Below are 25,004 nucleotides of genomic sequence, written 5' to 3' on the forward strand. Positions count from 1 at the left end.
GGGAGGCGGAGCTTGCAGTGAGCTGAGATCCGGTCACTGCACTCCAGCCTGGGCGACAGAGCGAGACTCCGTCTCAAAAAAAAAAAAAAAGAGAATGAGCATAAAGTATATATTGACTAAATACAATATTTTGAGTTGTCATGATTATCATTATCTACTGTTGAAATTGATGAGACCTTCCTTATACTAATACATGTTTGAATAAAACAGTTTAGTTGATAGTTTATTTTTATAGGTTTTTTATCAACATCTTTGGCAAAACTGAGTCATTAAGAAAGATTTCTGAGTTTTCATGGTTGTGATGTCTCTTGAGTCTATAAAATTGTTTATCAACAAAATGACTTACTTGCAACAATCTAAGATAATCATTTATCATACTTTTGTTTCAAGCAGTAATTTTTTTTTTGAGACGGAGTCTGGCTCTGTCACCCAGGCTGGAGTGCAGTGGCGCCATCTCGGCTCACTGCAGCCTCTGTCTCCCAGGTTCAAGTGATAGTCCTGCCTCAGCCTCCTGAGTAGCTGAGATCACAGGCCCCCGCCACCATGCCCGGCTAAGTTTTGTATTTTTAGTAGAGATGGGGTTTCACCATGTTGGTCAGGCTGGTCTCAAACTCCCGACCTCATGATCCGCCCGCCTCGTCCGTCCTCCTAAAGTGCTGGGATTACAGGCGGGAGCCACCACACCTGGCCTGAAGCTGTAATCTTTAAGCATGTGCAGCCCTCTGTGAGTAATTTCTCTTTTCTCAGTCAGCAAGTGAATTTGTATTAGAATGTGGTTTAAGAATATAAATTTCCAGTTTTAGTATATATGCTGCTGAAGCGAGCATGAGAATACAAATTTCATAAAGAAGATCATTGTGAGACGAAGTGGGAGGAACATTTTCAAAAAGGTTTTAAGTCTGTTTTTTTTAATAAAATTCAGTGTTGCCTTTCAGTTGATAATTGATGGAGGTGATCAGAACTCACTTCCTTTTTTTTTTTTCTTTGAGACGGAGTCTCACTCTGTCGCCCAGGCTGGAGTGCAGTGGCCGGATCTCAGCTCACTGCAAGCTCCGCCTCCCGGGTTCACGCCATTCTCCTGCCTCAGCCTCCCGAGTAGCTGGGACTACAGGCACCCGCCACCTCATCCAGCTAGTTTTTTGTATTTTTTTAGTAGAGACGGGGTTTCACCGTGTTAGCCAGGATGGTCTCGATCTCCTGACCTCGTGATCCGCCCGTCTCGGCCTCCCAAAGTGCTGGGATTACAGGCTTGAGCCACCGTGCCCGGGCAGAACTCACTTCCTAATAGCTTCAGTTAATGTGGGAACTCTGTCTCTAGCTATCTCAGATCCAAATCATAGTCAATACTAATATTATACATTTTCTTCTGCAGTTATTACTTTACAGGGTTACAATTTAAAAGTTTTTCCTGGTCTGACCTAAGGGCTAGCATCTACTTGGGGCTTTCTAGAATGATTCATTGTGTCTTACTTTACCTCTGTTTTGAAAATAGCAGTATAGAAATAGTGGTAACATTATATAAGAATTAGAACCAAAATTCCCAATTAGATTCTAAAAAAATGTCCTTAAAGATAATAGCAGTATTTTGAAATGAAAAGAGCTTTTAATAATGAAAATATGATTAGAATATAATAGGAGTATTTACTTAAACTTATAAAAATTACACTGTGCATTGTAGAAAATTGAGAAAATGTAGAAATATATAAAATAAAAAGTAAAAATGTTATTTGTAATTCTATCATTACCAAGTAACCACTATTATTATTTTGGAGTATTTTGAGTGTTTTCTTCTACTGTGTCTGTGTGTCTGTGTATTTATTATAACTTGGAATTATGTATATTTCATTTACTATTGTATACTGAGTATTTTCTCATCATAGAAATTGTTTCTTCAAAACATGATTTTTAGCAATTACATACAATTACATAAATTGTACTGCATACGTAGATGGATGTAGCATTATTTAATTATTTCTATGTAATTATACATTCAAATTTTAAAATTATTGTTTTTATAAATAATGCTGTAGCAGGAATCCTGTTACATAATTCTTTGCATTAATCTACTTAATTGCATATGAGTCAATCCAAAAAGTGGAATTGCTAGGTGTAAAAGTGTAAATATTTTGATGGTGCCTGTTGGATTTGGACAAATTAATTGCTCTCCAGTTAGTCCTACCAGCAGTGGCTAAAGGACCTGTCCCATTGCACTCTTGCCAGTCCCAAGTAATATGTACAAACAAACAGTGACCTCCTACAAAGTCCAGTATGATATTTATATATTTTGATTGGCATTTCTGTTAGTGAGGTTGAACAATTTTTCATGTGTTTATTGGTATTTCTGTTTCTTTTGGGAAAGCCTCAGAAATCTTATTTTCAAATATGAAGTTTATCTGTACTGTACTTAGATACAATTAAGAAAATGATCTCCTTGTCTTTATTTGCACTGTTCTAATTTGGAAAAATATGAACATTTTGACATTCACATTAGCATAAGAACATCGGTGATTCCTTCTCAGTCTTCTTGATAGGGCTTTTGTCTTTTGCTCATTCTTAAATGTTGGAGTTCCTTGGGCTTCTACCTAAGAGCCTCTTCTCTTCTCACTCTATGTAGTTGTGATCTCAGTGAGCCCCGTGGCTTCTGTTTCCATTGCATTCTGTTGGCTCCCAAATCTGCATCTGCCTCCTGGACATTACCTGGAGGTACAGACCACACATCCTACTGCCTTCCAGATATCTTCAGTTGAATGTCCCACAGGAATCTCCAAATCATCATGCCCCAAAGTGAGTTCATCATCTTTACTCACCTCCCCCAAAACCTGCCTCTCCATCAGTCTTCCCTCCTCCGAGTGTATAGTGCCATACTCACTCAGGTTCCCAAGCTAGGGACAGCAGTCAGTCGTCTTTCGGCCTCCCTATCACATCATATAATGGATAGGGTTTCTATCAAGAAGAGCAGAAGACTTTGCTCTTTCTCTTTGGGAACCCATCCTGTGTTTTTATCGTATGGTTTTGGTGTCATTGCATCTTGTGATGAATGCATCTGCCAAGGAGCTCTGCAAATGTTCCAGATGCACTGCATGCTGCCAGCATTTTGAGGCCAAGTCTACCTCTTAAATCTCCGAGACTAGCATTCACACATGAAAACAAGACAGTTACAGAAATCCTACATGCCCGACAGAGGGAAAGGTAGAGTCAACACTGCATCTCTAATCATCTAATTATGCCCAATAATAGGCTTAAAAAAAATTTTTTTAAAGTATCGAGCTGGCTCAATCCTTAAATAAGGAAAAGACTTTTTGAGTAGGAGCTGTCTATCCTGAAAAATGTCTGACCATGAGAAGAAAAGGGAGTGGAAGAAGAAAGGAGGCCAGGGCATGTAAAAAATCCGTTTTTTTTTTTTTTTTAAACAGAGTCTTGCTCTCTCGCCCAGGCTGGAGTACAGTGGCATGATCTTGGCTCACTGCGACCTCCGCCTCCTGGGTTCAAGTGATTCTTCTGTCTCAGCCTCCCGAGTTGCTGGAATTACAGGCATGCACTGCCACGCCCAGCTAATTTTTTGTATTTTTAGCAGAGACGGGGTTTTGCCATGTTGGCCAGGCTGGTCTCTAACCCCTGACCTCAGGTTATCCACCCACCTCGGCCTCCCAGAGTGCTGGGATTACAGGCATAAGCCACCGCGCCTGGCCAAAAAAAAAAAAAAAAAAAAAAATCAAAATCAGCTTTTTAAAACTAATGTACAAGGCTAGATGTGGTAGCTCACACCTGTAATCCTAGCAATTTGGGAGGCCAAGGTGGGAAGATTGCTTTAGCCCAGGAGTTCAAGACCAGCTGGGGCAACATACTGAGACCCTGTCTTTAAAAATTAAATTAAATTTAATTGATTTAAAATTAATTTAAAATTAAATTTAATTTTTAAAGACAGGGTCTTTAAAGGCCCTGTCTTTAAAAAAGACTCTGTCTTTAAAAAAAAAATTAGCCAGGCATAGTGACGCATGCCTGTGGTCCCAGCTACTTGGGAGGCTGAGGTGGGAGAATTGCTTGAGTCCAGGAGGTTGCGGCTGATCACGCCACTTCACTCCAGCCTGGACGACAGAGTGAGACCCTGTCTTAAAAACAAAAAGTAGGCTGGGTGTGGTGGCTCACGCCTGTAATTGCAGTACTTTGGGAGGCCGAGGTGGGCAGATCATGAGGTCAGGAGTTCGAGACCAGCCTGGTCTACACAGTGAAACCCTGTCTGTAATAAAAATACAAAAATTAGCTGGGCATGGTGGCGGGTGCCTGTAATCCCAGCTACTTGGGATGCTGAGACAGGAGAATTGCTTGAACCTGGGAGGCGGAGGTTGCAGTGAGCAAGATAGCGCCACTGCACTCCAGCCTGGGCAATGGAGCTAGATTCCGTCTCAAACAACAACAACAACAACAAACCAAACAGTAACAAACACACACTAATGAACTGATAATTCCTATTGTAAATCTCCTTTAAAAGGAAGCATTTTGATGCCAGAATGGAAATTTTAAACCCCCAGGCTGTAGAGAAATATTCACTGCCATGACACATGTTTACAGACTTTCCATCTGGCAAGTTGGGATCTATTTTTACACACAATTATGATTTTTCTTTGAGTGTGTTTCTTCGTCTTTTGTGGCTTTCAATGTCTTTTTTTTTTTTTGTATTTTCAAAATGAAAATATCTTAGTTTTTTTGCACTATAAAAGTAAAAGATGCTAACTACAAGAAACAAGGATTATTCAATGAATAATCTTTCCCATGCTTGCAGGCATATATACATTTTTTTAAAAAAATAAAAATAGGGTTGAATTATTCCTGGTGATGTTTTCTAACCTGCTTGTTGAGCAAACTCATCACTGTGGTAATTACTCGCTTTTGCACATCATCTTTCGCCAATGGCAGATGTGGCCTTGATCCATTCAGCAATAATTTGCCAAACAGTTGTATGGTCAGGGTTATTATATAAACAATGTATCACAATCACAATATTTGGAATTGAGAGTGTCCTGAAGAGTCCAGGGCATGTGGTGATCTTGTGGACTCCTATGCTCAATATTGTAATGGTTGCTCTTCCTTCTGCTGTGTAGGGGTGTGTGTGTGTGTCTGTAAGATGTGCTGCAAGCCCCCTGGTACTCTTAGGGCACCTGGAGCCCTGCTACTTCCTCCCAAAGTGTCTGATCCCTCCTGCTGATCCTTGGCTGTTCCACTCTGAGTGACTGCGCACTTCTCAGTGTTTCTGGGCTCCAGTGTTGCTGATTCCCCCACTGGTCACTTAGGAAGTTTTGTGACCTCCATCTACTGCTGAGTCTTTGCATAGTTATCTGTGGTCCTTTACTGTTTCCAGAATATTTATGATTGTTTTTCTCCAACCCTACATACCAAGTCATGATCCCAGCATCTGCTTTACCACATCTCCTATTCTTAGGGTATCCATGACAAGGCTTCTTCTACCAGGGTTTTGATTTTAGAGCATTTAATGTGTCATGCTCTTAGGGAACACTTTCAAACTCTGGCCTCTGTGTCAACTTTTTCCCCCTTGGAAGTACAGAGGGTTGGCTCATTTGCTGTTCCATTTTCTGCCAGGACCTTTGACCAATACTTGGTTTTTCTTTCCTGAAATTTTCTAGAAGGGAATGGAATATCTTTGTATAGCTTCCCCCTCTTCTGGTGGCAGATCGAGCATATGGCCCTTTGAAGTTTCATAAGGAGCTAACGTGAATGAATGTCAACCATGTGCCAGGCCTTAGCTAGGGCTTTTTATCTTATTTAACCCTTAGCGCTATTCTGAGTGGAAGATGGCATTATCTCTATTCTGCATTTGAGGAACCTGAGGCTTCGAAAGTTGCTTTGCCCAAGATCATGGTACTACTAAGTAGTCAGGGTTCAAACCCAAGTCTTCCTGGCTCCCAAACACTTGGATTCTTTTTAAAATTGCAAATAATGGAATAGTCTCACTTCCCCACCCCAAAAGGCTTTCAACCCTGCACTGCTGCCCTTGTAGGGCTCTGGCCCTCTTGTTCTCTGCGTAGAGTGTTTCTTCAGTGCTGGTTACCTTTCTGGTGCCTGAGACATGCTGCTTCTCTGGAGCATCTGTGACCCCAGGATGATCATGCTTCCCTCCAAGTGGCCCCCCACTCTCTACTGCTTCCCCCAGCGTGCATGAGCCCTGTGGTTCTGGCTGAGCTTTCATGCACCCGCTTCCAGCACATCAGCCTCTCTTGCTTTTCTAGCCTCTCTGACCTGACCTTCTCAGTTGCCTTTGGTAGCTCTCCCCTTAAATGGGAGTGTTCCCCAGGGCTCTCATCTGGCTTTACCGTTTTCCCTGGCTATGACTTTCATGTCATGACTTAAGCATGAAGTGTGATGACTCCCCAGTTGCTGTCTCTGGCCCTGTTTCCCAGGCCCTTCCCGTAATTGCTTTCCAGGATCTCTGACCAATATCCTGAAGGCACTTCAGCCTTAGGATGTGCAACGAGTGGACTCATTTCCTCTCCAGCTGCCTCTTTTATGGGCCTTGTTCTATCATTTGCTGTCTTGGTTAATAATGTCACCACCAGCTATCATCAGTCTTATAAGCTAGAAACCTTGAGAAACATTGGTTTACTCCATTCTGTCTCATCTCATATTCAGTTGATGAATTTCAAATCCTATTAATGGATTCTACCTCAGAAATACCTTCCAAATCCAGCCCCTTTATTTCCTCTGCCTCTGCCTTACTTTGGGCCTTTCACTCTTGCCTGGACTGTATGAATAGCCTTTTAAGTAGCATTATCTTTTTTAAAAACAAAACTGTTTATATCACTTTCCTCCTAAAAAAGTCTCTGCAGTTTTACGCTTACCTGCAGGGTAAAGTGCGTATCTGCTGGCATGGCAGAGCAGACTAACCACACAGTGCCCATCCCCACACCTCCAGCTTCCTCTCTGCTCACTGGCCCTGCCTAGCAGCCCCTCTGCCCCCACATGGCTGAGCATGGCTCCCCTCTTCACTGCTTGCTTGTCTTCCTCCCTGAAGTCCTCCTTCCATCTGGCAAATTTCTTATTCCTATACCCAGCTCACATGTTGCCTCTGAGATGCTGTTCCCTCAGGTAGATATAGCTGGGTCCCCCATATGTGTTAGTCTGTGCCTCCCGGAATCTGATTACACACTTGTCTTCCTGACTCACATGGGGGTTCTTGGGTCCAGGGATTTACTTAGCACCCGGCACAGTTCCTTGTACGTAGTAGCTGGTGAAGGCATACCACCTTGTTCTCTCCAGAGTGCCTCAGCACACCCCCAGGGTGTTCATGACTTGGTACTACTCTCTGATTCATTTTCCTCCTACTCGTGTCAGACCCCTTGGTGGTGGTACTCAGAGTGGCTACAGTTCTCTCCCATTCAACCCACAGAGCTGAACCCCCCTTCCTTCCCAGAGTGTCCATGATTTGTCTCTTGCTCAATCCCTACTATCCCTGGAGCAAGCACCTTTGCCCCTCCACTATACTAGGAGGGAGGACCTGATTCCTTGTTGCCTTTCCTGGCTGCCTGTGAAATCTCCACTCATTTCCTAGGCCAGTATCTCTCAAAGTGAGGTCCTGAATCACCTGCATCCGATTACTCTGATTGCTTCTTCGAAATGCAGGTTCTTGAGCCAACTCCAGCTCTACTGAATGAGAATTGCTGGCCCAGGTATCTGCATTTAAATCACTTCCCCAAGTGAGTCTAGTATTCTCTAAAATTGTGACTTGTTCTAAAGCAGTGTATGCCCACTAATGTTCAGAAAGAACGTTCTTTCCCTGAGACATTTACCACAGTGGGACAACTTAAGATGGGGACCTGTTACTCCCCTTTTGGAGAGTCACAGTACAGTCAGCACATTACAGGGTTACTGAAACAGCAACAAAAAAGCCCAAGAGAAACAAGCTTGATTTTTATGAGGGACGCCTTTATTCTCATACACATGGACATTTCCGCACAGTATTTTCTTAATGCTGGTTTCCCTGACTGCCCTGGAGCAGTTTATGACTAGATTTCCTTAATTGCGATAATGCCTTTGATGTGCTCAGCAGTGTCTGGCACTCATGGGTGCTTAGTCCCTGAGAGTCGCTGCCCTGCTTTATGCCCTACTCTGCCTGTGACCTCTGTTGCTTCCCTCAGCGGGTCACTGATATCCCATCTCCTCCCTGTCGCCCTGCAGGGGGGGTCCTCTATGCTGCCACTGTGAAAAACTACCTGGGGACGGAGCCGATTATCACCCGAGCAGTGGGTCGTGCCGAGGACTGGATTCGGACAGACACTTTGCCGTCCTGGCTGAATGGTGGGGAAAGGGAGAGGGGTCCTCTGGGGGGACCGATGGGGTGGAGTCTGGGAAGTCCCAGGTTGTGTCTGTGAGGATCTGAGGCCACTGGTATTCCCAGCCCCAGCCTTTGTCGCAGCCGTGGCCTTGAGCCCAGCCGAATGGGGGGATGAAGATGGAGACGACGAAATCTACTTCTTCTTTACGGAGACTTCCCGAGCATTTGACTCATACGAGCGCATTAAAGTCCCACGGGTGGCCCGTGTGTGTGCGGTGAGACCCCATTCCAGCTGTCTGTTTGTCGTCTCCTGCTCTGTCCCCCTGTCTTATCTTTTCCTCTTTGGGTCTCTGTCTTTAAATCTCTCCTGTGTCTCCTATTTTCTCTGCCTTGACTTCTCTTCTGGGAGCTTGAGGAATGTGAGAGAGAGGCTTTGGCCTCTTTGACACCCACAATTACCCTTGTGACACACTGTCTACAGGAGGTGGACTAGTGTAGAGGTTAAAGGGAGGAACTGGTAACAGACCAGGGTTCAAGTCGCTGCTCCACCCACCACTTAACTGCCTTTGCAACTCTGTCCAGGTTCTTTAGTGTCTTTGAAACTTGTCTATAAAAAGAGGATAATAATGATGCCTGTCTGTGAGGGCTGTTTGAGTATTAAATGAGGTAACTTACGTAAAACACATAATGTAGTACTTTATAAGTGCACAGTTAACTTAGTCACTGTCATTGTTATTGTGACCCCTTCACCCCCGTATCTCATTATCCCTGCAGCTACTGTGTGGCTCCCTGTCCTTGCATTTGTATACATCTGTCTCCACATCTGTCTATGTCTGCCCTGAAGTCAGAAGGAAACTTAAATTGGTTTCCATGCTCCTTGCCCAATGATGGTCATCTAAAGAGAATCTCCCATGTGTTCGTCACCCCAGGGGGACCTCGGGGGCCGGAAGACCCTCCAGCAGAGATGGACGACGTTTTTGAAAGCTGACCTGCTCTGTCCAGGGCCTGAGCATGGCCGGGCCTCCAGTGTCCTGCAGGATGTTGCTGTGCTTCGACCTGAGCTTGGGGCAGGGACTCCCATCTTTTATGGCATCTTTTCTTCCCAGTGGTGAGGGGTCTTGGTGTGGAGGAGAGTTACAGGGTGGGAGATATGTGGGGTTGGCACAATGTCAGTGTTGTCTCTTCCAGAGGGGGCAGGCTCTCCTGCCTTTGGCTGCATGGCTCGCTGTGTGTTTCTCGGGGGTAATCTCATTTGACAAGGGATAAGTTGCTGTCCCCCAGACCCCTCCAGATATCCAGCTCCAACCTGTGAATTCCAGGGAGGGGGCTGCCATTTCTGCTGTCTGTGCCTTCCGACCACAAGACATTCGGACAGTGCTGAATGGTCCCTTCAGAGAACTAAAACATGACTGCAACAGAGGACTGCCTGTCATGGACAATGATGTGCCCCAGCCCAGACCTGGAGAGGTGAGGGGGCAGATCTTCATTCTAGGGCTAAAGTAGAGAGCTGCTATTAAGGCAAGAGCCCCACCAAGCATCACTGGCATGTCCTGTTCCTGGGAAACTTTGTCATCAGCCCTGTATTTCCTCTAGTGCATCACCAACAACATGAAGCTCCGGCACTTTGGCTCATCTCTCTCCCTGCCTGACCGCGTACTCACCTTCATCCGAGACCACCCACTCATGGACAGGCCAGTGTTTCCAGCTGATGGCCACCCCCTGCTGGTCACTACAGATACAGCCTATCTCAGAGTCGTGGCCCACAGGGTGACCAGCCTCTCAGGGAAAGAGTATGATGTGCTCTACCTGGGGACAGGTATATTTAGTGGTCAAGCAGGTTGCCTACCTAGTGCATACACATTCTCGTCACAGAGAGAGTACTGTAATACATATATGTCTGAGTCCCAGGCACAGGGGCAATTATGTCGTTATTATTATTCCTTTCCTGTCCCCTAGAGGATGGACACCTCCATCGAGCAGTGCGGATCGGAGCTCAGCTCAGCGTTCTTGAAGATCTGGCCTTATTCCCAGAGCCACAGCCAGTTGAGAACATGAAATTGTACCACGTGAGTTGTAGATTTTGGAGAATCTATTGGGGAGACATCTGAGTCCAGAGCCAGTTTGTGACCCTGAGGTCTGGGAGATCCAGTGTATTCCCCTTCCCCACTCCCTTTTTGTAGAGCTGGCTCCTGGTTGGCTCCCGTACTGAGGTGACACAAGTGAATACAACCAACTGTGGCCGTCTCCAGAGCTGCTCAGAATGCATCCTGGCCCAGGACCCAGTCTGTGCCTGGAGCTTCCGACTGGATGAGTGTGTGGCCCACGCTGGGGAGCGCCGAGGGTGAGTGTAGCTGCCTGGATTTCTTGCTTACTGTGCCAGGGCTCTGTCCCATCCATATGTCTATGTTTCTCATCTGTTAATGCTGCCCTGCCAGAGGCTGTTTTCTTTTTCTGTCTGTTAGTGTCTACATCACTCGTGTGTCCTTCTGTCAGTCCATACTAACTCATCTGTTTGTCCATCTAGTGCCACCTCATCAATGTCCTTGCCTCTCTGCTGGTCCTGCCTTGACCTGACAGTGTGCTATCTCTAGTGGACGCTTCTTAGTTTTCATCTTACAAGAGCTCTTGGAAGTGTTTTCACAGTTGTCCACTCCCTCTTTCCTTGAAATACATCACTCTTGCTCTCTATGACTCTGCATTCTTTGGTCTCCTTTACTTTCCCATCCAACTACTGAATGTTGATATTCCTCAGGGTTCAGTCCTGCACCCATTCTCTTTACACTTTCATACTCTCTCTAGGCAGTTTTATTCTCATTACTTTCAATACCATCTGACTGCTAATGACAACCACAGATATATCTAGTTGAACTGTGGAACTCCCCATCCAACTGTCTACTTGATATTCCCTTTGGATGCTTCATAAGCAACTCAAATTTAGCAAATCGAAGTGTGCGGTGTTGTTTCTTCTTTCTCTCACATGCTCCTCCTCTGGTTTTCCTCATTCCAGTAAAGGGACCTCCATGCATCCAATTGCTCAAGCCAGCAATTGCCCACATTGTATTATGATTTGTACTGATTCTAGCCCCCAAACGTCCTTAGTCCACCCTCTTCTCTCCACCTCTACTGCTACCACTCTAGTCCAAGCCATCATCGCTTCTTTTTTTTTTTGAGACGGAGTCTCGCTCTGTCACCCGGCCTGGAGTGCAGTGGCCGGATCTCAGCTCACTGCAAGCTCCGCCTCCCGGGTTTACACCATTCTCCTGCCTCAGCCTCCCGAGTCGCTGGGACTACAGGCGCTCACCACCTCGCCCGGCTAGTTTTTTGTATTTTTTAGTAGAGACGGGGTTTCACCGTGTTAGCCAGGACGGTCTCGATCTCCTGACCTTGTGATCCGCCCTTCTCAGCCTCCCAAAGTGCTGGGATTACAGGCTTGAGCCACCGCGCCCGGCCCATCATCGCTTCTTAGCTGGACTACTCTAATAATCTAATTGATCTTCTTTTGACCATTTTGGGCTCCTACCATCCATTTTCCATTTAGCAGCTTAAAAGCATATGTCACATTGAAGCAAATCCCTGACATCATATCATATTCATCTTAAATATTTCAATATGTATCTCTACTAGATAAGGACTTTTTTTTTTTTTTTAAGATGGAGTCTCACTGTGTCGCCCAGGCTGGAGTGCAGTGACGCCATCTTGGCTCACACAACGTCTGCCTCCCTTATTCAAGCGATTCTCCTGCTTCAGCCTCCCGAATAGCTGGGATTACAGGTGCCCACCACCACGCCCAGCTAATTTTTGTATTTTTAGTAAAGATGAGGTTTCACTGTGTTAGCCAGCCTGGTCTGGAACTCCTGACCTCAAGCAATCCACTCGCCTTGGCCTTCCAAAGTGCTGGGATTACAGGCGTGAGGCACTCCGCCTAGCCCAGGACTCTTAAAAACATCTTATTGTGGGAAAATTCAGTCATATCCAAAAGTAGAGAGAATTGTGTAATGAATTTCCATACATCCATCCCTCAGCTTCAACAACCATCAGCTCCTGGTCAATCTTGTCTCTTCAGTACGTTTACTCATTACCAACTATTTTGAAGCAAATCCTGAACATCATTTCACTTCATCCATAAATCTTTCTGTCTGTATCTCTAACATACAAGGGTTTAAAAAAAAAAACCATATTACCATTATCATACCAAAAACTTACTTTCTTAATGTCATCAAATATCCAGTCAATGTTCTGATTTCTTCAATTGCATATATTTAAGAAATAGTTTATGTCAGTATCCAAATAATGCTTATTAATTGTAATTGGTTGATATGTTTAAGTATCTTTTAATCATTGAGATCTTCCAGTGAAGTATTTTTAATCACTTGATTCGGAAGTGTTTTTGCAAACTGGCCTTGAGATTTCCTATTTTGAAGTCCAGTTAATTTATAGCATATTTGTATACTGCAGAACCTCAAGTATATACAGAACCCCAGAATATTACAGAACCCCATGGCTACACATTCTTTAGAGGTAAAAAGTACTTGTCTTTTGGAATAAAACAGATTAATTCACACATGTCAAAACAGAGTGAAATGTTTAAAATGATAACTGATCTGTAGGGCTAGATATGAAAGAAAAAACTGACATATAATTAGAATAGTCATAACATTTAATTTTGTTTTTCTGATATTTGTCTTGAATTATAAGTGTAAAATCTTATGCCATCTCTTGATCAGATTCTTGACTTTTTGCCAGTTGGGGATATAAAGTAATTCTTGGATGACAGGCTTGGCCAGCTTTGCATTTTTGGTTAAGAACTTTAACCTGGCCTTTTAGTTTTCTGGGGGAGAATTTTTAAACATCTAAGACAAAAGCAAGGGCTTTATTCTGCCCTTTATTGTTTTAATTTCCATTAAAATAAGAATTCACTGGTCTTAGATATCCTCTATACTTGAGCTTCAAGGATTCCCTTAAGGTATACGTGAGTAGGGGGAGGGGCGAGAGTGTGGGGTGTGTGTTTATGCCAGTGTTCTGGGTTGTTTTTGTGTACATTTCCCATATCTCAGTTCATCCAAGGGAGAAGAACATAGACTGTGAAGTTCCTGTGGCAACAGCTGTACATGTGGTCTTCCTGTGTTCCTCACTCTCAGCTGGACTAATCAACCTTGGTTTTACCCAAGAAACTTCCATCTATTCATATCAGTCTTGGAGCTCATTTCAGGGACCTCAATTCATATTGAAGGAGTTCCTACTCAGATGAGTCTGTGTTTGATTGAGGCTTTGTGTGTTCAGACCTTTTACCTGGCCTTCACCGACAACCCTAGTAGGGGTATCGTTGACTTCCTGGCCTCTGGGAGTGGTGCCAGAGAGTTCAGCAGTGAGCAGTCCATCTTGCTATCCTCCATCAGATATAGTCCACCCAAATCCTGGAAGTACCAGGACTGTGCTATTTGAAACAGATCCATTCAAATAACACATAGGCCAGTATATATCAACCAGTATTGAAGAGTTCCTTTGTAGAGACAAGCAGCTTTTAGGAAACAAAAAATCACCTCACTGACCCTGAAGGAATTTTGATTAGCTTCTACAGAAAAGGAGTTTGCTCTTTCTCTTAAATAAGAGAAAAAAAAATCCCTATAGTTTTTATCCTTTTTTTTCCCTGGAGAAATCTTGTGGTTGTGGAGAACCAAGTTCATTTCTTAGAAGATTCTGTTTCTTTTAAAGCACCCCTACTAAACATCTTTCCAACAGACCTAGTGCAAATTTAGCTATCCATGGTCTGCTAGAAAGATGCATGCATGAAATGTCATGAGTAATATTAAGAGGTGTTGGGGGAAAATTTGGTGATGAGGAGAAACTTGACTGATAATTTCAGGAGTGATTTCTGGGATGATGGGAGATGTATTGAATGAGGGAGACTTCAGTAATACTGAGGAGGGTTGAAGGGAATGTTGACACTGGATTTACCAAGCATTCTCTTCTTTATAGGTTGGTCCAAGACATAGAGTCAGCAGATGTCTCCTCTTTGTGTCCCAAAGAGCCTGGAGGTCTGTGTGGTCTGTATGGCTTAGGGAAATGTGGGTGGAGTGGATGGAAAGGGGCTAGAGAGTTGTTCATTTGGGAACCATTCTAAACCTTGGATCTTGGAAGATGTGGCAGCCAGGTACCTTGGGCCTTAGCCTCTTTGGGAATCCCCTTTTTAGCTTAGTCTCCATAGCCCCTTCAAATGATTGACATCACCCCACACTTTTCTTCATCACACCTCCAGCCTCTAGCCTCACCTCCTTTTGTGCCTTTGCTGTCTCTCGCAGAACGTCCAGTAGTGTTTGAAGTTCCCGTGGCTACAGCTGCGCATGTGGTCTTGCCGTGTTCTCCAAGCTCAGCATGGGCATCCTGTGTGTGGCACCAGCCAAGTGGAGTGACTGTACTCACCCCCCGGCGGGATGGACTGGAGGTGGTGGTGACCCCAGGGGCCATGGGCGCTTATGCCTGTGAATGTCAGGAGGGTGGGGCAGCCCGTGTGGTAGCAGCTTACAGCTTGGTGTGGGGCAGCCAGCGAGATGCCCCGAGCCGGGCCCACACACTGGGGGCAGGACTGGCTGGCTTCTTCCTGGGAGTTCTCGCAGCATCCCTAACTCTCCTTCTGATTGGTCGGCGTCAGCAGCGACGGCGACAGAGGGAACTTCTGGCTAGAGATAAGGTGGGCTTGGACCTGGGGGCTCCACCTTCTGGGACCACAAGCTACAGCCAGGACCCTCCCTCCCCCTCTCCTGAAGATGAGCGGTTGCCCCTGGCCCTGGCCAAGAGGGGCAGTGGCTTTGGTGGATTCTCTCCACCCTTCCTGCTTGATCCTTGCCCAAGCCCAGCCCACATTCGGCTAACTGGGGCTCCTCTAGCCACATGTGATGAAACATCCATCTAGAGCTGGACAAATGACCACTAGTGTATAAGTGATCACTGGAACGGAGGGACCACTGAGATGCTGGGGGTCACTAGACCTGGAAGACCATCCCAGCCTCTGAGTTCTCTTTGAGTATGAGTGATTACTTGGACTTGAGTGTCTGTTCTCTCTGAGTCTGGATGGGCTTGGGGCCAGACCTTTGCCTGATTCCCGATTGCCATGAGAGATCAGAACTGCTTTCTGCAGCAGTCAGGGCTTCTGCCCAATATCTGAACCCCTGTGACCCTTCATCCCTGGTCCCCTGTCTTGGGCCCATTAGTTTTGGGGATGGGGCATGACTTTGCTTTCTGGTTGGAGCCTGGCCAGAAGGAAGAGCCCTGGAGGTGGTTGGGGGCGAATGTGCACTGAGTCCTTGGGGTGGTTCTGCTTATTCTTCAAGTTTATCTGAATCTCTATGGGGAGTGCATGATCCCCATGTTGTAACATGAAGTCTCTGCCCTGAGATCTTCCCCATCTCAGTTTTCCTTCCATGAATGAGTGCGTGTAAATACATGGTGTTCATAGGAGACCTGGCCACATGTGCATGAATGACTGGGCTGATGCTTAGGAATATTTATGAGGGATGGGGAGGGAGAAGATTGGAATAGGGGTATTGCCTGCAGAACTTTAGACCCTGTAGCCATAGAGGGAATGGCTTTCCTTTCTAAAAGGAACTGAAACACTGCCCCTCTCCCCATTGCCCCACAACCTTATTCTAAATTTGAGTAGAGAAAAGCTCCTAAAGTGACTTTCCCGGTGGGAAGGGCAGCAGTACACATGACCCCATCTTTTTCTTTGCTTTTGCCCTTTGGCTGCCACCACTGCCATGTCACAGCTGCTTTCTCTGGCTAGAGTGTAGGCTGTACCCCATTTCCTTGGCTCCCATTGAAAATTAACAGCATTCTGATGATTAGGGAACAACAGAAGGGGAACAGTCATAGGGTACACAAGCAGTATAAAGATAGGTTCACAATCAGTGACTTTACTCAGGGTAACACCCTTGCCCTAAAGCAGGAGTCCCCCCTACCTGGGGTCCATGGACTCCCTGAAATTGTATGCAAAATATTGTTTGTACATGTGTGTCTGTATATCTCTGTGGGGGAGGTTTTATGGCTTTTGTCAGATTTTCAAGGCCTTAACAAAGTTAAAGGACCACTGCCCTGAGGTCACTGCACTAGGATGGCGTCACTCTGATCAAGCTAGGATGGCGTCACTCTGTGGCAGCTCTCCCTGGCCTTGCCCTGCCTGGAACAGGGTGATTGCTGGAATGGAGTTACCACTGAGATGCCAGAGGTTGCTGGGTCTGGAAGACTTGTTGCCTTTCAGTTCTCTTTGAGTCTGACTGACTGTGGCCAGTCCCTGAACTGGTAGTTGCTGGAGGCCTTCTTGTTTCTCCAGTCCCTGGAAGCTGAGCTCTGTGTTTATTTGATGACATTGTCAACTCTCACCAAACTTCAAGACCTCTTCCTGCTTGACCACTCGCACATGCTCTAGGCTTCTCCTGCTCAGTACTGGTCTTGGCCTGTGAATGTGCCTCGTTCATCCCTGGTGCTTGAGCCCCTCAAGCTCCAGTCAGTGATCCAGTCCTGCCCCTTTGAAGTTTTCTCCTCTGCTTTCCTTGGCAGCAGCCTGCGAACTACTCAAAAGAGTCCCCTTGGGTATGGAATTATCAGTGGCTTGGTCATTAATAAATGTGTGATCTTTGGCAAGTAACCTAACCTAGGGACATCAGTTTACTCATCTGTGAAGTGGGGATAATAAAAACCTACCTCAGGGTTGCTACAAGGATTACATGAGAAAATATGTCAACAATAAAGACCTGTCTGTACCAATATATGTTGTTATTGCAGAAATGGGCTTATTCATAATCATGTAGCTTAACTATATGATAACCATGACACACGCAATCACATTAAGCCTCACTCAGTAAAAGGACAGTCATTACTTCACAGATGTCCTGTTCTGGGTCACCTCTGTACAGCTCATAGCTTCTGGTTTCTAGGTTTTGGGAGGCAGATCTATGATTTTTATAATCCTCAGCTCTGTCTGACCTTAGTGGCCTGAGATCCCTTTGTATAGAATGGAGGAAGGCTGTGCGTTCTTTGGTTTACCTTCAGCCTATCTTTCAACCCCACTCACTTGAGGTTATGGCCTAGTTCCTCCTTGGGGGAGGAAGGAAGGTGGGGAGATGTCAAAGGGGACTGGGCTTCCTGTGGGGAGTGGGAGAGAAGAGTTTTTCAAGGAGGAGAGAGACCAGGGCTCTTATACTCTGAGCCACTATCTCCCTGCCCCTGCCCTAATCACCTAGGGCCAGGCACCAGACAACTAGAGATGGCCTCTTTACTCCAAAGCCTGCTGAAATTACTCAAACTAGCCAATCCTCCAAGTCTGCCTACCCTGCCTCACTCATTCCTTACAATGGAAACCACAATAAGCACTCCTGCCCACGATTCCCTGCTCCCTCTGCATCCTGAGTGACCCTGGTGCTTCTCCATGTGGCCCCTGCATAGTGTGCTTTGCCTCCTGTTTCTGGGGACCTATGAGTATAAACTTCCTCGATGACAGTCATTTCTGTGTCTGTGTGTCTTCTTATACCTTATTAAAGCAAACCTGGGTACATTTTTAAAACAGCAGGGATTCTCTGAAGATTAATGATTGAGAAGGCTGATTGGATCTGTCTAATCAGGGAGGCTGAGGCCTCAGGCCTTCATTAGGCACATTGCATGTCTGTCAAGTAAGGGCCACTAATCCCCTCACATGGGTTCATCTGAACTCTCTGCCAGCCCAAAACACGAGGACTTGCCACCCATCCTTAGCACTCTCAAGACACACTTAAGTGTGTTTGATATGTAAGCTCCAATTCCTTCCTCCATAAGAGGTGAGAAGGCAGAAGTGGCCTTCCCTGAGGTGAGGACGGGGATGGGTGTTTTTTCTTTGAGTGATGTAGACTTATGCCCTGCTTCCATGCCACTTCCTCAGATGTGACAGACCTCTGCTGGGATGGAATATGTGTTTGCTGGAGACAGCTGTGGCATAGGGGATTGTGAGAAAGGGTCCCCATGCTTGGTGTGGAAGGAGGGAGCTGCTCACCCTCTGTATGGGCTTGGATGAGGAGCTTCTCAGCAGCAGTCATAAAAACTAGAGGATCTTCTGCCCTTTGCTGGGAGCCACATGAGCCCCCTGGATTCATGTGGAATTCTAGGGAGAGGGATGACCACCCTCCAGATGACTGAGATCAAATATCTCGTCAGATGACTGGACACTTAGAATTCGGTTAATTTGATTAAATAAACAGAAATAAAATAGGTTTTTGTACCTATAAGTTTGTGGAGAAAAATTCCTGCCCACTATACTAATGTCAGCATTTCTAAAATGATCTGTCTGGAGCATATGTGTGATGAACCTACCTACAGATTGAGCAGAATAGCTATAGATAGGGTGGAGTTGTGTGAGCACCAAGTGCCCAAAATGAAGAAAGAGGACCTCCCTCCAACCTTTTGTAGGAACCATCCTCCTAATGCAACTTCTCCCCACAGATATCCACCAAATTAACTTTTTTTTTTTTTAACCAGACTCAAAGTCTATGATTTCATCATAACAATATAGGTCATCGGCCGGGCGCGGTGGCTCAAGCCCGTAATCCCAGCACTTTGGGAGGCCGAGACGGGCGGATCACGAGGTCAGGAGATCGAGACTATCCTGGCTAACACGGTGAAACCCTGTCTCTACTAAAAAAATACAAAAAACTAGCCAGGCGAGGTGGCGGGCGCCTGTAGTCCCAGCTACTCAGGAGGCTGAGGCAGGAGAATGGCGTAAACCCGGGAGGCGGAGCTTACAGTGAGCTGAGATCTGGCCACTGCACTCCAGCCCGGGCGACAGAGCTAGACTCCGTCTCAAAAAACAAAACAAAACAAAACAAAAACAATATAGGTCATCATAGATTGAGATTACCTTGTAATTCCTAGGTAAATGTCCTTGGAAAAAAGGAATAGGAACCTACGGGATTCCAGTCAAAATAAAGTGTCCACATGCTACCTTACAGTTGTCATTTGGATCTTTGCTAGATAAGGTCTTATTCTACTTTGGGTATTTATTGTGTTACTAGCCAGGGCAGGCTTTGCTATGATGCAATAACAACCCCACACTCTTAGTGGCTTAAAACATTTGTTACTCATGCCGTATGTCTATCCTTGGTAGTCACTCAGGAACCAAGGCTCAGGGAGGTTCCATCTTGACACAAGCTTCCATGATTGTAGAAAAAGGAAAAAGGAACTTGGCTAGCCATAGGTAGGCACCTAAAGTTTTTGTCTAGAAGTAACATGCATGATCACATTTCAATGAACAAAGCAAGCCATGTGACTATGCAAGTTCAAGCAGATGGAAAAGGGCTATGATAGCCTTGTGCTAAGACCACAGTACTAAGCATTTGTGCCTTAAGTACGGCCACAGGGCCAGCGCGGTGGTTCACATTTGTAATCCCAGCACTTTGGGAGGCCAAGGCAGGCAGCTCACTTGAGCCCAGGAGTTCCAGAGCAGCCAGGGCAGAATGACGGAATCCTGTCTCTGAAAAAAATACAAAAGTTAGCTTGGGATGGTGGTGCATGCCTCTACTCCCAGCTACTTTAGGAGGCTGAGGTGAGAGGATGGATTAAGCCTGTGAGCCTGGGAGGTGGAGGCTGAAGTGAGCCATGATCGTGCCACTGCACTCCAGCATGGGTGACAGAGCGAGACCTTGTCTCAAACAAAAACAAAAACAAAAATTATGGCCTCAGACCCTTTTACTAGGACCAAGAGCTGCTGATGTCCTCTTTGTTTCTTTATTGAAGAGAAACATATACTAAATCTTTGTACTCATAATCTCACTCACCTCTCCTACTGAGCACCTGCTGCTTTCTCTCCTTTCTTCCGTCTCCCTGGAGTAAAGTAAATTTCCTCTTAGAGAAATGGTGACTGGAATTTTTTTAAAATACCTGGGTAAGAAGGGCTGTTAAGTTAGAGAGGGTTCATGGTGACAGGGTTCAGTAAAGAGAGAAACTTAGTGGCTCACTTAGTAGAAAAGATAAGGAGTAGGTATTCCCTAGGATTGCAAGAAGGGCCTTAGGAACTGAGGCCTTAGCCACTGGAATCAGGGTTAATGCCACCAGAATTTTTTTTCTCCCATTCATCTGTCATCTCTGCATGTTCTGCTTGCTGGAAATGGACATATTCCTAGAGCTATAGATGGCTGCCATTTTTCCTTCACATTCTCTCAGCTCTGTACCGTAGAGGCAAGGCTACTTCTTTAGCTCCAATCCAGGAATCCCAGGGAAGGACTCTGATTGGCCCAGCTTAGATCACATGCCCACACTGAAGCAATGACTGTGTCCAAGGAAATGGGATACTGTGATTGGTCAGGCCTGAGTCAGGTGTGTGCCCAGGGAGGACAGGATTAAATTGTCAGAATGAGGGACATGGTTAAGTTGGCTGGGCAAATAAAAACCATAATTACTTCAATTTACTATAGCTGTCTTAGAGTTTGATATAGACAGTGACCTTTGAAGACTAAGATTGGAGAAAATTTTTGCAATCTATCCATCTGACAAAGGGCTAATGTCCAGAATCTACAAAGAACTTAAACAAATTTACAAGAAAAAAACAACCCCATCAAAAAGTAGGCAGAGGATATGAACAGACACTTCTCAAAAGAAGACATTTATGCAGCCAACAGACATATGAAAAAATGCTCATCATCACTGGTCATCAGAGAAATGCAAATCAAAACCACAATGAGATACCATCTCACGCCAGTTAGAATGGTGATCATTAAAAAGTCAGGAAACAACAGATGATGAAGAGGATGTGGAGAAATAGGAATGCTTTTATACTGTTAGTAGGAGTGTAAATTAGTTCAACCATGTGGAAGACAGTGTGGGGATTCCTCAAGGATCTAGAAATAGAAATGCCATTTGACCCAGCTATCCCATTACTGGGTATATACCCAAAGAACTATAAATCATGCCATTATAAAGACACATGCACACATATGTTTATTGTGGCACTATTCACAATAGCAAAGACTTGGAACCAATCCAAATGTCCATCAGTGATAGACTGGATTAAGAAAATGTGGCACATATGCACCATGGAATGCTATGTGGCCATAAAATGGATGAGTTCATGTCCTTTGCAGGGACATGGATGAAGCTGGAAACCATCATTCTGAGCAAACTATCACAGGGACAGAAAACCAAACACCGCATGTTCTCACTTATAAGTAGGAGTTGAACCTCCTTATAAGAACACATGGACACAGGGCAGGGAACATCACATACCAGGGCCTGTTGGGGGGTGGGGGGCTAGGGGAGGAATAGCATTAGGAGAAATACCTAATGTAAATGATGAGTTGACGGGTGCAGCAAACCAGCATGGAACATGTATACCTATACTGCATAGGCGTACATGTGCATGTGTACCCTAGAACTTCAAGTATAATTTAAAAAAAAAAAAGAAAAGAAAACTAAATAAAACAATGTTGTTCCTTCCAAATTAAAACCTTCCCATCACTTCCCGTTACAATTAGAATAAAATCCAAATCCTCCGTTCTGATTTACAGAGCCTTACATGTTAGGACCTCTGTTCATCTATCTAAACTATTTTTACTTTCCCCTCATTCAGGGGCAACAGCCACACCAACCTTCATTCAGCTTTCTAGATACACCAAGCTTGTTCCCAACTAGGGGGAACTAGTTGTTTCCCCTGATCTTTGCAAGTCCTTCTGGTCAGTCAGGCTTTATCTTAAACGTTGCCTCCATAAAGAGGCCCACTCTGATTACTTCGTATAAAATAGCTCCCAGTTACTTCCTATCACATCCTCCTATTTTAATTCTCAGCATAGCATATCATTAATTTGTATTTTCTTGTTTGCTTGTTTATTTAAATTATTTTCCTTCTTGTTAGATTGCAAACTCCATGAAAGCCTGGACTATGGCTGTTTTGTTCACTGTTGTATCCCCAGTGCTTAGAACAGTGAACAGTGCCTGACACATAGTAGATGCTCAATATTTATTGAGTGAATGAATATGGCCATTGCCGAGCTGACACACCAGGTAATGGAAAGAATGCAGGTCCTGCTGAGAGGCCAACACCATCCACTGGTCAGTATTCCTATAGGAGACCACTTAGCTCCCAGCTCTTGTGGTTCTGCAGTACCAAGTGGCAGCCCCTGGGATCATGGCTTTCAAGGGACAGCTTTAGGGTGTCCTCCTAGACCTCAAACGACCTCTCCCTTTCTATGTTCTGAGCTCCATCCTGGACCCTTCTTTGCTTTGGGCCCTAATTTGTGTCTGGTTGTCCACAGGTAGGGCCTCTCCGCTCTTTCTTTCAGAGTGAAAGAATAAAGGTATCCCTGGAAGGCACAACACCACTTTGCAAGCATAAATTCCTTAATCATAGTTGCCTTTAATAATAATAATAATAATAATAATGCCCTAAAATATAATAATGTACTAGATATGGTGTGGGCATTGAGCTAAACATTTTATACATCAAGCTCAATCTCAGAAAGACTGGTGTTGTTAGCCACATTGTCGGCCAGTGAAACTGAGGCTCGAAGGAGAAATAACTTGCTCGGGGTCATACAGTTAGTTTGTAGTTGAGTTGTGACTAAAACCCAGGTCTCTCAGATTCCAAAGCTTGTGCTCAGAACCCCTGCAGTTGCAAAGTACCCAAATAGTGCCCATTAGGGATCAACTTCCAAGAACTGGGTCTTGCCTTCCTAGAGTAGAGCGGTGTTTCCTCCTTTACTCATTGTTCATTTCATATATGTAAAACAGAACATGATCATATTTCAATATGTAACTTCTGCACAACCCAAAATTAAAACACCACAGTAAAAGAAATGATAAAAACATGGTATTTCATTTGCAATACTTGAAAAAATGTTAACCTTCTTAATCATAAATGAGCTCTTAGAAATCAGTAACAAAGAGACTAACATTAAAGGGGAAATGAAAATAAAAGAAACAGAGGAAAATGAAATAATGCAAATGATTAATAAGGTGATATGAAGATGATGTAGCTTAACATTAATAGATGAAAAAGCAATTTCTTTGTAATATTACATTATCAATGATCACAAATACAGAAATCTAACATTTGTATAGAATACTTGGAAATAAGGAACTCTTAAACACTGGGAAAATTTACTCCAGTTTTGGGAAATTTACTCAAAATTTAAATCTTGTATATACTTTGCCCTGGCAGTTCCAATCTGTAGGAATTATTCCAACAGAGTAGTTGGACAAATTGAAATTTACGTATAAGTATGTTTCTTACATAGAAAATCTGTAGCTAATTTATCACCCCCAACTACTTGTGTATCAATTGATTTTAAAAAAATAGATTGGGGGTGTTCATTAAATATTAATTTAGGTCTATTTAGGTCAGGTTCTGGGCTAGATTCTGGAGACACAAAAGTGAGTAAGACATAGTCCCTGTCCCCTTAAAGCTCATAATTCAGGGGTAGGCAGATGAGTAAGCAGACAGCAACACACTTTGAAAGGTGCTATTGTTAAGGTGTGTTCCAAATCTGAGGAACCCAAAGATACCTCATTCTACTGACCTCTCTTCTTAACTAGCAGCTTGAGAAACAGGTTTGAGATGCCAATCAAAGCATTTGTACCACCTAACCAGACTCCCCTGAAGCTACTGAGACAGTCTAATGTAGTCTAGTGAGACATATACATGCCTCATTTTGTCTTTTGTGTGTATCAAATTTTACATAATAAAACACTTTAAAATAAGATGTTTTTCTGTCTGTGGAACCAGAAAAGACAAGAAAAAAAGGTTGGTGACCTTGTGTGCTCCCCAAATAAGGATTTGTGGAGAGTGGGTGTTCTATACTATTGTTGGAAATGAAATTAGTACACACTCTATGGAGGGCATTCTGGTAATATCTATTGAAAACTTTAAAGTGTATATATTGTTTGATCCAGTAACTACACTTTTAGATATTTATTTTAAGGAAATAGCAGTATAAGTGTGCAAAGACCTACTTCTAAAGATTTTTATTTTATATTAATTATAAGCCTTAAATGTTGGGAAAAAATCAATTATTCAACAATAGAAATTTGGTTAAATTAGCTTCAGTATTGACATGAAAAAATGTCCACATTGTTAAGCAAAAAAAGAGGAAACAATAAGAAAGAGAAAAGTGGTCCCTGACAGATGGGAGTTGGCCTGACACTCATAGCCTCAGTGTTTTCCTATTGAACATAAAGGATTTCATAGAACACCAACATCAGACAAGGACACTCAGTGCCGATGATAGATGAAGAAAAAAATGAGATCACTCTGTAATCGCATCTGAACGCAGGCAAAACAGGAACATTGTCCAGACCACAAAATGACCGAGCAGCCTCCTGTCCCGGCTAAGAGGAATGACTGCTGCTTCTTTACCAGTTCTTCACTGGCTTTAGCTTTGCAGCAGTCTTCCCTCCTTCCGGATGAGAGTTATTAAGATACCCACCCACAGAATTACCCTGCTTCCTTAAACCCTTCTGCAAACTCCCTAGCACAAGCCTGAGTCCCATAATAAGTTCTTTCTAGCACCCTCTTACTGAAACACCCCACAGTTCCCCATGCCATGCATTCTCCCCCACAGCAAAGAGTAATAACCCCAACTTGCTTGACTACAGGTGTGTTCCCAGTGATCTTTGGCTGGAGAGCAATGACAACCAGTACTATCTTATAATAGTTTGTAATAGATATGTATTTCCACGGTCATAAAATTGTGTGGCATAGCACACAACAAAC

The 25,004-nt window shown here is 44.3% G+C and overlaps 1 protein-coding gene across 2 annotated transcripts in view; it reads left to right on the forward strand.

Annotated features, from left to right (window-relative positions):
* SEMA4F (ssemaphorin 4F) overlaps window positions 1-17,046 on the forward strand; it is a 28,175-nt gene extending 11,129 nt beyond the window's left edge. For both annotated transcript variants that reach the window (XM_023188024.2, XM_023188025.2), the window contains 9 exons: window positions 8,188-8,307; window positions 8,408-8,559; window positions 9,214-9,392; window positions 9,604-9,751; window positions 9,878-10,100; window positions 10,241-10,350; window positions 10,465-10,625; window positions 14,261-14,319; window positions 14,584-17,046. In XM_023188024.2, coding sequence (XP_023043792.1) covers window positions 8,188-8,307; window positions 8,408-8,559; window positions 9,214-9,392; window positions 9,604-9,751; window positions 9,878-10,100; window positions 10,241-10,350; window positions 10,465-10,625; window positions 14,261-14,319; window positions 14,584-15,194 — 1,763 coding nt within the window. In that variant the 3' untranslated portion in view covers window positions 15,195-17,046. The remainder of the gene's footprint in view (window positions 1-8,187; window positions 8,308-8,407; window positions 8,560-9,213; window positions 9,393-9,603; window positions 9,752-9,877; window positions 10,101-10,240; window positions 10,351-10,464; window positions 10,626-14,260; window positions 14,320-14,583) is intronic.
* Window positions 17,047-25,004: the final 7,958 nt, after the last annotated feature.

The sequence above is a fragment of the Piliocolobus tephrosceles genome, chromosome 15, assembly GCF_002776525.5.
Source record: "Piliocolobus tephrosceles isolate RC106 chromosome 15, ASM277652v3, whole genome shotgun sequence".
Lineage (NCBI taxonomy): Eukaryota > Metazoa > Chordata > Mammalia > Primates > Cercopithecidae > Piliocolobus > Piliocolobus tephrosceles.